Genomic DNA, 14,136 nt, shown 5'->3' with positions numbered 1-14,136 from the left:
ATCACTGGCCAATCACAGCCAAGGTATGGTGACCTGTAGAGTTTTCATGGCAAGAGACATTTAAAGATGGTTTTCCATTGGCTGCCTCTTGGACTTCCTTGCTGGTCTCCCATCTAATTACCTACCAAGGCCGAGCCCACTTAGCTTCCAAGGCCTGATGAGACTGGGCTAGGCTGGGCCATTCAAGTCTGGGGAAATCATAATTTAATCCCATGCAATCCATAGTGCCCTCTGGTTTTGTAGTTGAAGAAATAAACATCTGCATTTTGTCACCAGCAGCTCCACCATGTCTGCCACAGCTGACGAAACTGCAGAGGACCAGCCGGTGAGGGACATTGGTCTCAGTCACCCTACAAATGGTTTGTGCCTGTTGTTATTTGTTACACTTGGAGGTTTTGATCTTACCTTTTTACTCACCCAAGACTCGAAAGGGGCATAGAGTGCTCTGCTTTACTTCCTTTCTGCCCTAGCAACAACCATGGCCCAGCAAGTTTCATGGCAGAGTGTCAACTTAAATCTGGGTCTCCCCAGCCCTGTCTGGAATTCAGTGTCTCTCTCTCAAAAAAAGGCAGTTAATAACTATATTAATGAGTAAATGTAAATGGTAGAAATTTAATCAGGACTGGTCAGAGAGGGCTTTCCAAGTAGTGGCGTTCTGTTGTTGGTTTTTTATTGTTCTCAACAACAACAACAACAACCTTTATTAGCATAAAAATAAGCCAAATCAGAATAAAATCAATTAAAAAAACTTTATTGAGAATTGATAAAAGTTTTTAATTGTTATTATTGTTGACTTCATTTTGTAGCTCTTTAAACTCTGTGTTACACAGAACCTCTGGATTAAGTATTACATTATCAGTCTACATTCAAAGATATGAAAACTCCTACATTGGGGTCTTTGCTTGGAAAATTTATATGCTACTTCCCTAGAGATCTTCTTGAGCCAGGTCATGAAGTAAAGATAAGACAATAAGAACAACAATGTAAGAATTATCAGTATTAAAGCAAGATGCTAAGGGCATTCAGTCTTCTGGAGACAGTTGAAAACTATATAGCAGGGGTAGTCAACCTGTGGTCCTCCAGATGTTAATGGACTACAATTCCTATGAGCCCGAACTCTCTTGTATACCATAGAGTCCGGCCTCCAGAGTTCCTAGTCCTCCAGAGGGAATTGCAGTCCATGAACATCTGGAGCACCACAGGTTGACTACCCCTACTATATAGGAATGTGTTTACTAGCCTGGAGATGAGCTGCGATCTCAGTTAATCCCCAGGGCCCACCTGGAGGCTGGCATCCCTGGAACAGTGGGTGACATGCCGTTGCTTTCTCCCTCTTTCTGGCAGAGGCTTCTGTGCTCCAAAACGCAAAGGCTCGGCAGGCCGTGTCCCGGATCGGCCGGGAGGAGCTGGAAGACAGATACCTTCGTTTGCACGACGAGAATCTCTTGCTGAAACAACATGCCCGTAAACAAGAGGACAAAATCAAAAGGTGCCATCTCCCTTTTCTGAAACGTCGCTTCTAACACAAGTTAAAATTGGGGGAACCACAGGTCGAAATCGATAACGGGCGGGAAGGCTGCTTAGGGACTAGCACCCCTGTGGATTGGGACGCTGTGCCATCCTACCTGTTTCATTGGGCTTTAACTTGCCTCATGTGCCACAATAGGGGTCCCGACCCGGGGTGCTCACAACACGTTCCCTACCACCCACCAAGTGTTTTTAGCCAGCTGAGCTTCTGACCTGTGGGGGTTCCAGTTGTCCTTTGAAGATCTGATGGGCTTCTGCTACGATGTGGTTCCTCTTTCTCACTGCCTTTTAAAAATGACTCCTCTTATCCCCTGCATTTGGGCTTCCTCTCCCTCTGTGGGTGGGTGGGGTTGACTCTGGCACCTTGGGTGACTGTTTTGTGGCCTGCGTCCCATCCTGACCATTTTGTGGTTGCACGCACCACCTTGTGTCAGAATTCCAAAGGTGCTAGGTTGAGGAGCCCTGTTCTCCAAGAAGCGCTCGGTAAAGGCTGCCTCCACGTTCCGAGTGATAGACTCCTGAATCCCAGTGGCAGGAGGCAACATCAGGGCAGGGCATCGTCCTCTCTTGTGGTTCCTCCAAGAGGACTGGTTGTCCGCAGTCTTATCCACTAGGGCTCTTGTTACGTTCTCTGTGAGATGAGATGTTCCTTGCTTTGTGGGTGGACTTCTGTATTTCTAACTGTCAGTACAGAGCTTAGTGTGAAGGCAAGTACCTTGTTCTGTGACATCTCAGAGCTATTAATGCCTCCTTCCTCCCTACATGCGCTGTTCTGTTATTTTATTTTATTTTAATCTGGGAATCACTGTTGAAAAGGAAAGCATTTTAAACGGATGAAGGGTGTCTGTGTTTTCGGTCTCCTGTCTGGACCTTTGAAAGAAACAAAAAAAACCCCAAAAGATGCCCTATAAACTAGACACAGCTCCTGAAGATGTGCGACCAATTTTGAAAGTCTTAAAAACTTCTCTCCTCCATCAAAGCGACCTTTCCTTTCTTTTCGTGCCAAGACCCTCTCCAACCTCCCCCCCCCCCCTTTCCAAGCTTGTGCCGCAATTCGTTGCTGGAAATGTTTTCTGTTCTTGTATATTACATCACCTCCCCGTGCCCTCTTTTTGTTCTGGCTTCCCCATGTTTATCGAAACTCAAGGAAATCAAAGGTACAACCGTCAAGATGCCAAAAGCAAAAAAAAGAAAAGAAAAAAAAAAGAATTTAAAAGCCTGTATCCTTTTAAAACTAGATGAAAACCATGCCTTCTGCATCCAATTATATCCCATGGCTAACTGTTAAACCCTCTCTTAAGCTCCTCGGTATTATTTGCAGCGTGTAAGCTGTCGCAAGGCGACACCCGCGATTAAGAGGCAAGCTTTGGTGCCTGCCCACCTCCTCGTTTTTAGAACCGAAATGTGTGTCCCACTCTCACACAAACTGGGAGCTCGACATCAGGGGAATGTGTTACATATTGTAAGCATGCGCCTGGGCCGCTTAATCCTCAGATGGGACGGCAGTTCTTATGCGTGGCCCCACCACATCCCCAATCTGTAACGTTACTTAAAACAGCAGGCCGAGTTCCTCGAGAAGGTCACGCATTCCAAATTTGAGCAGCATATGGAGTAAATATGCCGTCCCTCCCTCTTTGCTAAACTTTAAATGATAACCCTTAGGAAACGGTTATTTGTCAGTGCTATAAAGCAGATTGCCACTCGGTGGTTTCAATTATCTTCAAAGGGCCCTTTCACAGGCAGTCGTAGTTATATCAGAACCTGAAATTTATTATTCGGGGTTCCGCACTCGAGTCTTCGCAGCAATTAGGTGCCTTTCAACAGAATCCTTTTTAGGCTGCCTTTTTTTTTTTTTCTAATTGGGTTTTTCACCCCACCCCTGCGTAATCTCTCTCTCCTCCCCAGAATGGCCACCAAGCTAATCCGGCTGGTTAACGACAGGAAGAGAGCCGAGCAGGTCGGGGGTGGCCCCAGGCGGCTAGGCCAGGACGTGGAGATGGAGGAAATGATCGAGCAGCTGCAGGAGAGAGTGCGGGAGCTGGAGAAGCAGAACGACGGCCTCCGAAACCGGCTTATTTCCACCAAGCAGCAGCTTCAGCTGCAGGGGCACCGGCAGGCGCCCTACAGTTACGTTCAGGCCCGCATCAACACCGGCCTCCGGAAGGCCAACGAGGGCGCTGGACTCCAGGAGCGTGCCAAGAAAGGTACGCCATTAAGGCACCTTTTTCAAAACAGGTGTGGGTGACAGGTATTATTCAGGGGTAGTCAAACTGCGGCCCTCCAGATGTCCATGAACTACAATTCCCAGAAGCCCCTGCCAGCATTCGCTGGCAGGGGCTTCTGGGAATTGTGGTTCATGGACATCTGGAGGGCCGCAGTTTGACTACCCCTTTATTTATTACATTTATATACCGCTCTCCCCGAAGGCTCGGGGCGGTTCACATAAAACAGAAACAGTACAGATGACTTAAGACTAATAATGAGGTGATAACAACAAGCAAGGTGGAAACAGTAGAAGCATATGGAAAACATTAATATGTTGTAAACCGCCATGAGCCAGAATTTCTGGGGATGGTGGCATATAAATTAAATTACAGATAAATAAATAAAGTAAATGCTATCCGGAGAGCCACAGTTTGGCCCCCTCTGGTGTATGAGATTGCCGTAACGGGGCTATTTTTCTCCTCCTCTTTCAGGCATGAGATTGCAGGATGTGGATATGAGGTCTCTGAAATCTCCCCAAGCCTTGCCCCCCAGATATGGACAAAGCCTGCTCGAGGAAGCAAGGGCAGAGATAAGAAATCTGTATGTCTCTTCTGTATTTCTCCTCCACCCCATCCCTCCCAGGGCCACAGTGTTTTGTTCATGTAGTGTTTTCAGCTAGCACCTAGGCAAAGTCACAAAAAAATCGCAGATCATAAGCAAATGAGCCCTAAACTTCCTGAGACATGAATATCTATCTACTTTTGTGCCTGGGCTGGCTCAGACATAAAAGTCTCAATCTGTAGTTGGGATTCAGAGGTGCATTTCCTCGTTCCCCGATATTTCAGGGCTGGCGCCTCCCCTTGTGGCAGCCATTTTGTGGTTGCACCTACCATGTTGTGCCAGAATTCCAAAGGCTCCAAAAGGCTGGGGACCCCTGCAGAAGAACTTGCTGGCTTTCTAAGAGGGCTCAAATGATACATGGTTGTTTGTTAGCCTGATGTGATGTCTAAGTTCTAATACTTCTGCCCTCAAGTGCATCCTGGCAGCTTGCCTCAGAGATTGGCGTTATCATAACGTATCATTCATTTGCAAGAACGGCGGTAATGAACTGCTCACCCCCAACTCTAGCAAACATTATGGAGAGAGAATCACTGTGGTTTCGGCCTCAGTCCCGGGCACCTGCATCAGCCGCCTTCCACAGCAAACATGCAGACACCCAAACTCTGAAGGCCATTCATCTTCTCGTTCATCTAATAGGTACCAAATGCAGATAGGTCGCAAAAAACTTTTATAATGGAAGAACCGCGCACTAAAGACAACATGACCCACACCCCTGCCCCATAAACTCAGTGGAACGAATGTTCGTCTGCTTCAGAAAGAAACTTTTAACAACTAGATTCTGTGTGCAACTGCTGGGAATGATTGTGGGTTGTGTGTGTGTGTTAGGCTGTCGCATGCAATCGGCCAGATTTCATCTTCACCCTTTCCCATCAGCCTATCATCCATGCGTCAATTTCGATAATCTTTTGCAGCTACAAAATAACTGCTCGATGGACTGCATGCACGCACAGCGCGAATGTTTTAAGCACCATGTGCTCCATGTGAAATGCCCACGTTTCTACTGCCCATGCACAAATTTTGTCAACATTGCCCAAAATAACCGGGCCTGATAGAAGCGCATCTACAGAGGGCATTAGAAAGCATGGACCACAGTATGCTGCACAGTGAATTCCATCACACATGCCGAGGAACATTGTAATTACTGAGATTTTAATATCTGAGATCGTAATGTCAGAGAAAAGATCTTTCACAAGTTGTGTTGCCAAGTTGCAATCTCCCCAATGTTAATTTGAAAAGCAGCACAGAGACCCATCCAGAGGTGCCACGCAGGGAAAGAAGCATGAACCGCCCTGAGCCATATGGAAGGGCGGTACAGAAATCAAATAAATAAAATAAAGATAAAATAAATCATTGCATTCCCAGTTGATCGGTCTCATGTAATCTGTGCTGTGTCTTTAGGCTGTTTAGATAGTACAGGCTTTCTCAACCAGGGTTTTGTAAAACCCTGCAGTCGCTTGAGGGTCCTATAACGGTTCCCTGAATTGGTGGGATTTAATTAATTAATTTTTAATATATTTTAAAATGTGTTAAACATCTAGGGGAGTGATATGACCATAGATGGAAATGTTGACCTCCGGGCAAAAATGGCCAATGATGTGCCAGAAGAGGGTGAGAAGGGGAGTAGCCCCAAATGGGCATGCACACACCTATGCTTCCCAACCCTATGCATGACCATGCCACTTCTAGGGCTTTTTGGAAACTGAAGAATGTTTCAGGAGTTTCTCAATGATAAAAAAAGTTGAGAAAGGCTGATATAGTATCATTAATGTGTCAGAAACATGAGAGACTGGCTTGGTTTTTAGGCTGTGTTCTCTGGGAACTCCGGAACTTCTCTGATATTGATTGGAGGTTCCTCAAAGAGAGAAAGTTTTCATAAAAGGCCATCTGCCAAAAACTACGGACTGTCCTCACGCTGCTACGTGCAGCCATAGGAGACGTGTTTTAGTTCAGCGTTATACCAGAATGGACCCAAGAGGCCCATGAAATGACCACCTAGAATTTACACCAGAACCAACTGCCCACGAGCCTATAGTTAGACTGGGCTTTACCATTTTGTTCCTCAATTTCACAATGTGCCCCTAACCCAACTCTTCTTGTTGTTCTGTTTTTCTCCATTTGAGGGTGGAGAGGTTTTCTGTTGTCTTGAGCAGGGGTAGTCAACCTGTGGTCCTCCAGATGTTCATGGACTACAATTCCCATGAGCTCATGGGAATTGTAGTCCATGAACATCTGGAGGACCACAGGTTGACTACCCCTGGTCTTGAGTATTCTCCCAAGTGCTGTGAACAATACTTTGCTGGTTTGCAGAGAGAACCTGGTTGAATCGCAAAGGGCACACAACGAGGAATTGGAACGTACAGTGGAAGCCCTCGGAAATGAAATCAGGAAGAAAGAAGAGGAGTTTGAAGAATCTCTCCTGCAGCTGAAGGAGCAGCAAGCAACGGGTCAACGGTAGGATGAAAAATGAACAAAGAGAAGAGTTTCCTTTCCCAAAGTGAATGGAGCTTTTGGTTGCAGGAAAGTTGCCTATGGGGACATAACGTCACATTAGGGCTGGGGAAACTCCAGTAAGTAACAGTTGTACCATGTCACAGGCTTGGAAGGAAATGGCTAGATTGCAAGAACAATTTACCAGTTGACCGTAAGTTCCATGCACGGCAGCAAGCTTCAGGGTTGATGGAATGAAGTGATAGATCCAAATAAAGAACGATGTGGCGTACCCTGTTCCAGTAAAACCTGGGAATGTTTAACACTCAGCGATATTAATTTTTTGGAAAAGAAACGGCTGACTGTTACGCGCTCTCCTCTCCTTATAACTGCGTTTTGGAATTAAGAAGCCACGACCAACCAATTTTCCGGGGTTTCCAGCTTTTTCAAAGTACAACTAGCAAGGCGGGTGTTATGGCACCTTAAAAACTCACCGTGACTTTCTCTCTCAAATATGTTGCTTTGAAGGTTAAGCATTCGGGACAACGTTGAAATGATCAGACTCAACAAACAGTTGATGGAGAAGAGCAGCATGCTGGCTGCGGTGGAAGAAAAACTGCTTCAGTTTCAGGAGGTATGGAAAGAGAATCTAGAATTCTAGGCGAGTGTATTAGGGCGTTGGATCCCATTGAGTTGGATCCACTGTCTCCTCTTGAGCTCAGTGAAAAACCTTTATCTGGTGGAAGGAAGCCTCCTCCCAAGTTTCCATGGGTCCAAAGCCCTGAATTCCATGGGTCCAACGCCTCTCAATTCAATACGTTGAGAGCTATGCTTCCTTCATGCCCCACCAAAGTATAGATTACAGCTACACCTAAAATGCCATTCAATGAAACGTGTACATGTTGCATTTGGCATGAGATGAGTTTTAGGCTATCGTGAATGCAGATTGCATGAAATTCACACTTATTTGAAGTACTGGTTGTTTTTTTTAGAGGTCGCCCTCATTACAGAATTGTTAGTTAAGCCTGTGTGACTTCATTCAGTTTGCAAGGAAATTATATCATCCAGCAAACAAACATTCTTCCTTTGTTTCTCGATGATGCTGGAAGCACCTGCCATTTTAGACGAGGAGCTGACTCCTGTATCAGAGAGAGTTACGTCCCAGTAGATTTCGGGTTTTGAATCGATTACACATTTTCAGTGTTCCTGAAAATTGCCTGCTGAACAAAGAGCTACTAAATCAGTTCTGCTTGTGGCTACCTTTCCAACCCACTCTTTGGATTATTATTATCTGTTGAATCGCTTTTCCGGGTCTGACAATGGGGCCAAATTCATCTCTTGGTCACTAGAACACTTTGACCCAAGTCCTCAGACTGTCCTGATCGGAGGCCTGATATTATTCTGATAGTAGGCTTATCAATATTTTAATTAATTTTTAAAAGGTACCAGTTCCATCCTTCCATCATGCAAACTTTTGCATTGATTTGCATACTGCATCTCACCGAACGTTTTTGTTAGATGCAGCCTGAGTTGAGTCCAACAAGCTGATGTGCTTTCAGGACTATTCTGTGGAGATTAAAGTGCTGTAAGAGAGAAAAAGGGGCACTCATCTTCTGAGACGGCATGCATTTAAAATGCACTGCATTTTTTTCTTAGTCAAAATATTGGCGATCGGCCAATCTACTCAATGTCAATACCCCTAAGTCAGCTTTTCTCAACTTTTTTTGCCATTGAAAACCCCCTGAAACATTCTTCAGACTCTTGAGAAACCCCAGAAGTGGCATGATTGTACAGAATAGGGTTGGGAAGCATATCTGTGGACACGCCCACCCGGGGCCCCTCCCCACTCCCTCCAGGCCTATCATTGGCCATTTTGAGGGGAGGGGTCAACATGACCATATACGGTCATACCACCCAATAAACGTTCAACAACTGTAAAAATTAACAAACTTTAATTAACTCCCACCCGTTTGGGAAACCCTACCAGGACTGACAAAAAACCCTTATTGAAACAGCCTACCCAAAGTAATTGTATTTTTTTGACCTATTGATATAATTGGCATTAATGACCCAGCCCCCTCTGCACCAGAGCATTTGTCCAACACCATCTCCAATGCTCAATTCCACCAGGGCTCGGCTGCCTGGAACCTTCCAAGCCAATTCCCCCTGAAGAACGTATGAGCACCATGCTTGCATATTGTTCTAATGAGTACAATTGTGGGGTTTGATTCCTTTGACCAAGAGATGGACCTGAAACTCCACAACTTTGATAAGAACCTTTCCTCGGTCCAAAGCCCTGTGGATTCAGGCGGGCGCCATCGGTTTTAACTCGGGGTCAATCCTAGCATGCAAGCTAAGCACAGCGAAACTGTGTCAAATGTCACAAACCAGAGCATTCCAGCCAAGAACCCACCAGGGGGGATTGGTTTGTTGTTGTTGCCGTTAATTAAATCTGTTGGAAGAATAAGGAACATAAATGAAGCATCGGCGGGTTGGGTTAGCAGCAGAATGACAAAAGCTGCCTGCGCATACTTGTGGTCAGGGTTCATTTTTTGCTTGCTACTGTAGTGTTTTTTTGGTCAGCATGTCCAAACCACAGGAACCGCAGCAAAATGCTTTAATTGCTCGGCAGATGTCTGTCTTGGTCTTTCTCATCCCAGCTGAACTGGGAGGGGCTAGCAAACTGGGAGACGGCAACGGGGAGGGGGGGGCTCTTCTCCACCTTCTGACTTGCCACGCCTGACAGCCCATGACAAGAGCGTCTCCTGTCGACCGAACTAAGATTACACCCTAGAGGCTGGTTGGAGAGCCCTGTTAGACTTTCAAAGCGCGCCCGGCTGCCAAGAACAGCCCTTACCCATTCCACCCCAACATAAATTGCGTTCTTTCCACCCCCGAACCCCACTCCCGACAGAATCAAAAGAACCTCAAAGCGAGCCACGATGCTTTAATGGCGAACGGAGACGAACTCAATCTGCAGCTTAAAGAAGAACGCGGGAGATGTCTCCACCTCGAAAGAGAGCTGCAGGCCGTGACTTTTTCAAAGCGTCGGTCGGAAGAGGTGAGGAGAAGTCTCTTTTATTCCGGAAGCGTTTCGCAGGAGTGCAGCATTTCCACCGTGACCCAAGCTGGGAAGGAAGCGATCCATTAAGGCTCCAGGGACCCCGAGAGGAAGATTGCTCCGACTCATATAAACATACTAGCTTCGTTTTACTTAACAACAGATTTCTGGCCGAGAAGCGGTCAGCACACATATGACCGTTTATGCACTGGAGGCTTCATGCCGGGCTGCAGGCTGGAGTTTTAGTTGTGGCAGGTTGCCCCACGTCTTCCTGCACCCACATGGGGGAGCATTTGGCCCGGTGTGCCTCATCTGCCCCCAATTTGTGCTCCTGCACAGGAGCTGGGGCAGTAAAGTTCCCAGTGCATAAACGGTCCAAGTGGCACTTAGCCCGTGATATTGCCAAGGCTCCTTCCCGCTATGCATTCCCTTCCTTTACAATTAGATGGTATAGTTTATTTAACACTTTGTTTAGTTGAATTTTAAAGTTTTGTACCTTATCTCCTGACTCTGAGCTGGGGGAGGGGGCAAAATAGCCAGTTCCATCAGATCTCGGAAGGTAAGTACGGCAGGCCCTGCTTAGTAGCGGTACTTGGATGGAAGACCAACAAGAAAGTCCAGGGTTGTTCCTCTCCTGCCTTGAAAACCCTTCTGGGGTCTCCAGAAATTGAGTGAATGATCTCCAAAACGCCCTATCGTTAGCAGCCTTTTGCAGGTCTTGCAAACTGAGGGGTGTGAACTTCTTTAATACATTATGTAATTGATCTTCTAAAAAATTGTTTGGGTTGGACTTCTTAATGGACAGGTCAACTTAGTTTGTCTGTTTTTGTGTGTGTGTAGGTGTTTTTGGTGACATTATAGTGGTTAAGCCAGGGGTAGTCAAACTGTGGCCCTCCAGATGTCCATGGACTACAATTCCTAGGAGCCCCTGCCAGCGAATGCTGGCAGGGGCTCCTGGGAATTGTAGTCCATGGACATCTGGAGGGCCGCAGTTTGATTACCCCTGGGTTAAGCCATTCACCTGCTGTGATATCAGAGAGCAAAAAACAGCTGATCCTGACATGGACCTCTGTAACCAGAAAACTTCTTTGTGTTAGTCATTGTTGCTTTGTTTAAAAACAGAAAAGAAACATTTTGACCTATACTGCTTGTAATCTTCATTCCAGCTTCAAGAAAGAATCATGGATCTGGAAAAAGAGAGGGACCTTTTAAAGGAAAACTATGATAAGTTATATCAAAGGTAAACGAGACCTGGCAACAGAATTTTCCTCTTGCTTGAAGCTACCTTTCTTGATTTAGATAGTAACTGAAATAAGCAGGGCGCACTAGGGTTGCCGACTCCTGGTTTGGGAAATTCCTGGAGATTAGTGGGTGGAGCCAAGGGAGGGTGGAGTTTGGGGAGGGGAGGGACTTCTGTGGGATATAATAGAGAGGCTGCTCTCCAAAGCAGCCATTTTCTCCAGGGGAACTGATCTCTGATATCTGTTGTAGTTCAGGGAGGTCTGTTGTAATGCACGGAGAGCTCCAGGTTCCACCTGGCAGTTGGCAACCCGAGTATATGGCCTAGACATGGCTGGGCATGTGAGATGGGGGAGGGTGTCTGCTTTGAAAATGAATCTAAAAGTCAGAAATCCCCTTGGATGGGGCTTGGGTACCTAAAGAGTCTCCTTATTTTTAAGTTTGTGCAGAAAGCAGGTTCTGATGTGGGAATCATTCATTTAGGTATCCCAGGTTGACCCAGCAGAATTTGGACTGCACCCTCCTCTTGACCCCAAGACTGCACTATATCATGGACACTGCTTTTTGTAAGCTTGTGTTTATTTGGATCGCCACCATCCTTTTATACTGACTTGACTGGCTTGGTCTGGTTAGCCTGGAGAGAAGATGACTAAGAGGTCATATGATAGCCATCTTCAAGTACTTGAAGGGCTGTCACATAGAGGAGGGAGCAGAGTTGTTTTCTGTTGCGGGTCAGACCAGAATCAATAGGATTAAATTAATTCAAAAGAATTCTTGACTAAACACCCAGGAGAAGTTCCTCGCAGAGTGGTCCCTCAGTGGAACAGGCTTCCTCAGGAGATGGTGGGTTCTCCTTCCTTGGAAATGTTTAAGCAGAGGCTAGATCTGACACAAATGTTGATTTCTGTGAACCTAGACAGGTTGTGAGTGGATTCTGTTGTTGTTGTTGTTGTTTTCTGGGAGGGGGAATCATCTGGGCAGGGATCACTGTTGAGGGTCAGGTAGTTGTGAATATCCTGCAATCTACAGTGGGGTATAGAATCACAGAATCATAGAGTTGGAAGGAGCCATGCAGGCCATCTAGTCCAACCCCCTGCTCAACACAGGATCAGCCCAAAGCATCCTAAAACCCAAAGCATCCTAGGGTTGGACTAGATAACCCTGGAAGTTCCTTCCAACTCTATGATCCTCTGACCATAGGAAGTTTAGCCATATAGCATGATATAACACGATCCATTTCAAACAGCAGATTTCAGAAGGGATGGGATGATACATCACTTTCCCCCCCCCCTCTGGCTTTGATCTCAGTGATTCGTTAAAAAAAAAATTGTTTCTACATGAGAGTGCAAGTTAGGGGGTGGGGGAGGGCCACTTAGATGGTGCAGACGGGAAACCGATGAAGACCAGTGCCGTTGGGTACACTTGATATTCCTGTAAAGCCACTCCAAGGTAATAGCCTGTGTAAATTCTGTCAGGAGCGCTTAATATCACATAAATAAAAAATTAGGAGGCTAAAGCCATTCAACATGAAACGAGATAGGGCATTGGATTCATTTTCTGGTGTTGAACAGAAAATTGAAGCAATTATCATCAATTTGCAGAAGCTTAATGAGGAAACACCTGATCGCGGGGCTGGCGGAAGGAGAGAGAACAGTTGTGGGAGGTGTGGGTTTTGTGCTTGTTCAAAGGCACTTGCTATTGTTTCTGCCAAGGCAACGGGAATGTGTTTAGAGTACAAAGACGATTGAGCTTAGGGGAGTGACCCCACGGTGCCACGTCATTGGACGTAGGTCGGAGCAGCATAGGTCAAGAGTTCACAGTCCCAAGACCGATTTTGTACCTTATGGGCTACCGTACCATCGTATCCGGTATTCTTCCTTAGATGTAGAAGATGACCTAAATGCCCAACACGGAGTAGACCCGTTACCAAGATGTAGGAATGTATTCATGCAGTTTCTTATTGTCTTGGTTTGCCAGCTAGACCACACCTTTCTAACTGTTTAATCGCCTACCTTTTAAAACCAGAGAAATGGTTAAATTCAGTCAAACAACATGCTCCCCGAACCATAGCTAGAGGTGCCTGCTCGGGAAATGAAAGCACAGTTGAATTAACAAAGAACCCTGCTTTTAAACCTTAATTGATTTATTTAAATCTCAGCCTCAAGGCATCGTATTTGCTTTTCCTCTGCGCTTATGGTAACAGCAACAAAATAACCCTTCACCCCCCTACCCCAAAAAGGTGTTAATTCCGGAAGCTTTGATCAAAAATTGTCCTCATTGGGTCCTGCCAATGAATGAATCAGCTCTGGTTACCACTGGCCCCCTAAAATTAAACAGGCCTTTAAAAAAATACACAAATGAAAAACCAGACTAAAAATAGTGTTTAATCATCCTTTAATCGTATGTTTAGGTGCTATCAAGTTGGTTTCAACTTACAGCGACCCATTAGTAACACAATAATAACCAGTCGACCACACAGGCCTTCCAGAATTGTTCGACTAGACACAAATTACTTTACCTGTACGGAAGATGAATCATTAAACTAATTTGTAAAGATCAGTCCCCACCACGTATTCAGTTCCACAGAGCATATGATAAAAACCAACAAAACGCCAAATGCATTTCAGCTACCACCTTCCTCTCTGTGTCTCTCCATGTGATCACAAATCGAAACGAGACAATTCGGACAAAAATTGTGACAGCCAGCCGCAAATTACAGAACAAATCCAAAGGCCTCGTAAACTCCTCTGGCGAGAACGACCCACTGCATGGATGATCCAACGACTGGCGCCAAAGAAAAAATGGCTTGAAGAAGGAAGACCTTAGAAACCAGCAATTGACCATCCACATGGCCAAAACGACTGCCATCAACCAGCAAGAGTGGAAACGCATTATAAACAAGGCAAAAAACCTAGCAGCACATTGGCTGAGAGGACAACCTGCTCCGGCTGAGGGATAAATAGAAGACCCCCGTCCTCAGTGGTGCAATAAGCACTGTCAACCAAAAGCCTCTTGACCAGGCCCTAGTCTGCACACAATAGATAATGCACTTTCAT

General features: G+C 45.8%; 1 protein-coding gene across 4 annotated transcripts in view; it reads left to right on the top strand.

Moving 5' to 3' along the window:
• The window catches only part of RPGRIP1L (RPGRIP1 like), a 61,148-nt gene that overhangs the window by 863 nt on the left and 46,149 nt on the right, over nt 1-14,136 (top strand). For 3 of the 4 annotated variants that reach the window (XR_013226604.1, XR_013226603.1, XM_077310543.1), the window contains exons 2-9: nt 277-359; nt 1,345-1,489; nt 3,433-3,731; nt 4,224-4,332; nt 6,661-6,804; nt 7,309-7,414; nt 9,695-9,841; nt 11,008-11,081. Coding sequence is in view for 2 of the 4 variants with exons in the window: in XM_077310543.1 (XP_077166658.1) it covers nt 287-359; nt 1,345-1,489; nt 3,433-3,731; nt 4,224-4,332; nt 6,661-6,804; nt 7,309-7,414; nt 9,695-9,841; nt 11,008-11,081 (1,097 nt within the window). In the remaining 2 variants the exon portion in view is untranslated. The remainder of the gene's footprint in view (nt 1-276; nt 360-1,344; nt 1,490-3,432; nt 3,732-4,223; nt 4,333-6,660; nt 6,805-7,308; nt 7,415-9,694; nt 9,842-11,007; nt 11,082-14,136) is intronic. The other variant, XM_077310544.1, reaches the window with a different exon arrangement.

Source organism: Paroedura picta, chromosome 14 (genome assembly GCF_049243985.1).
Source record: "Paroedura picta isolate Pp20150507F chromosome 14, Ppicta_v3.0, whole genome shotgun sequence".
Taxonomy (NCBI): Eukaryota; Metazoa; Chordata; class Lepidosauria; order Squamata; family Gekkonidae; genus Paroedura; species Paroedura picta.
This window is presented reverse-complemented; position numbering and strand designations above follow the sequence as displayed.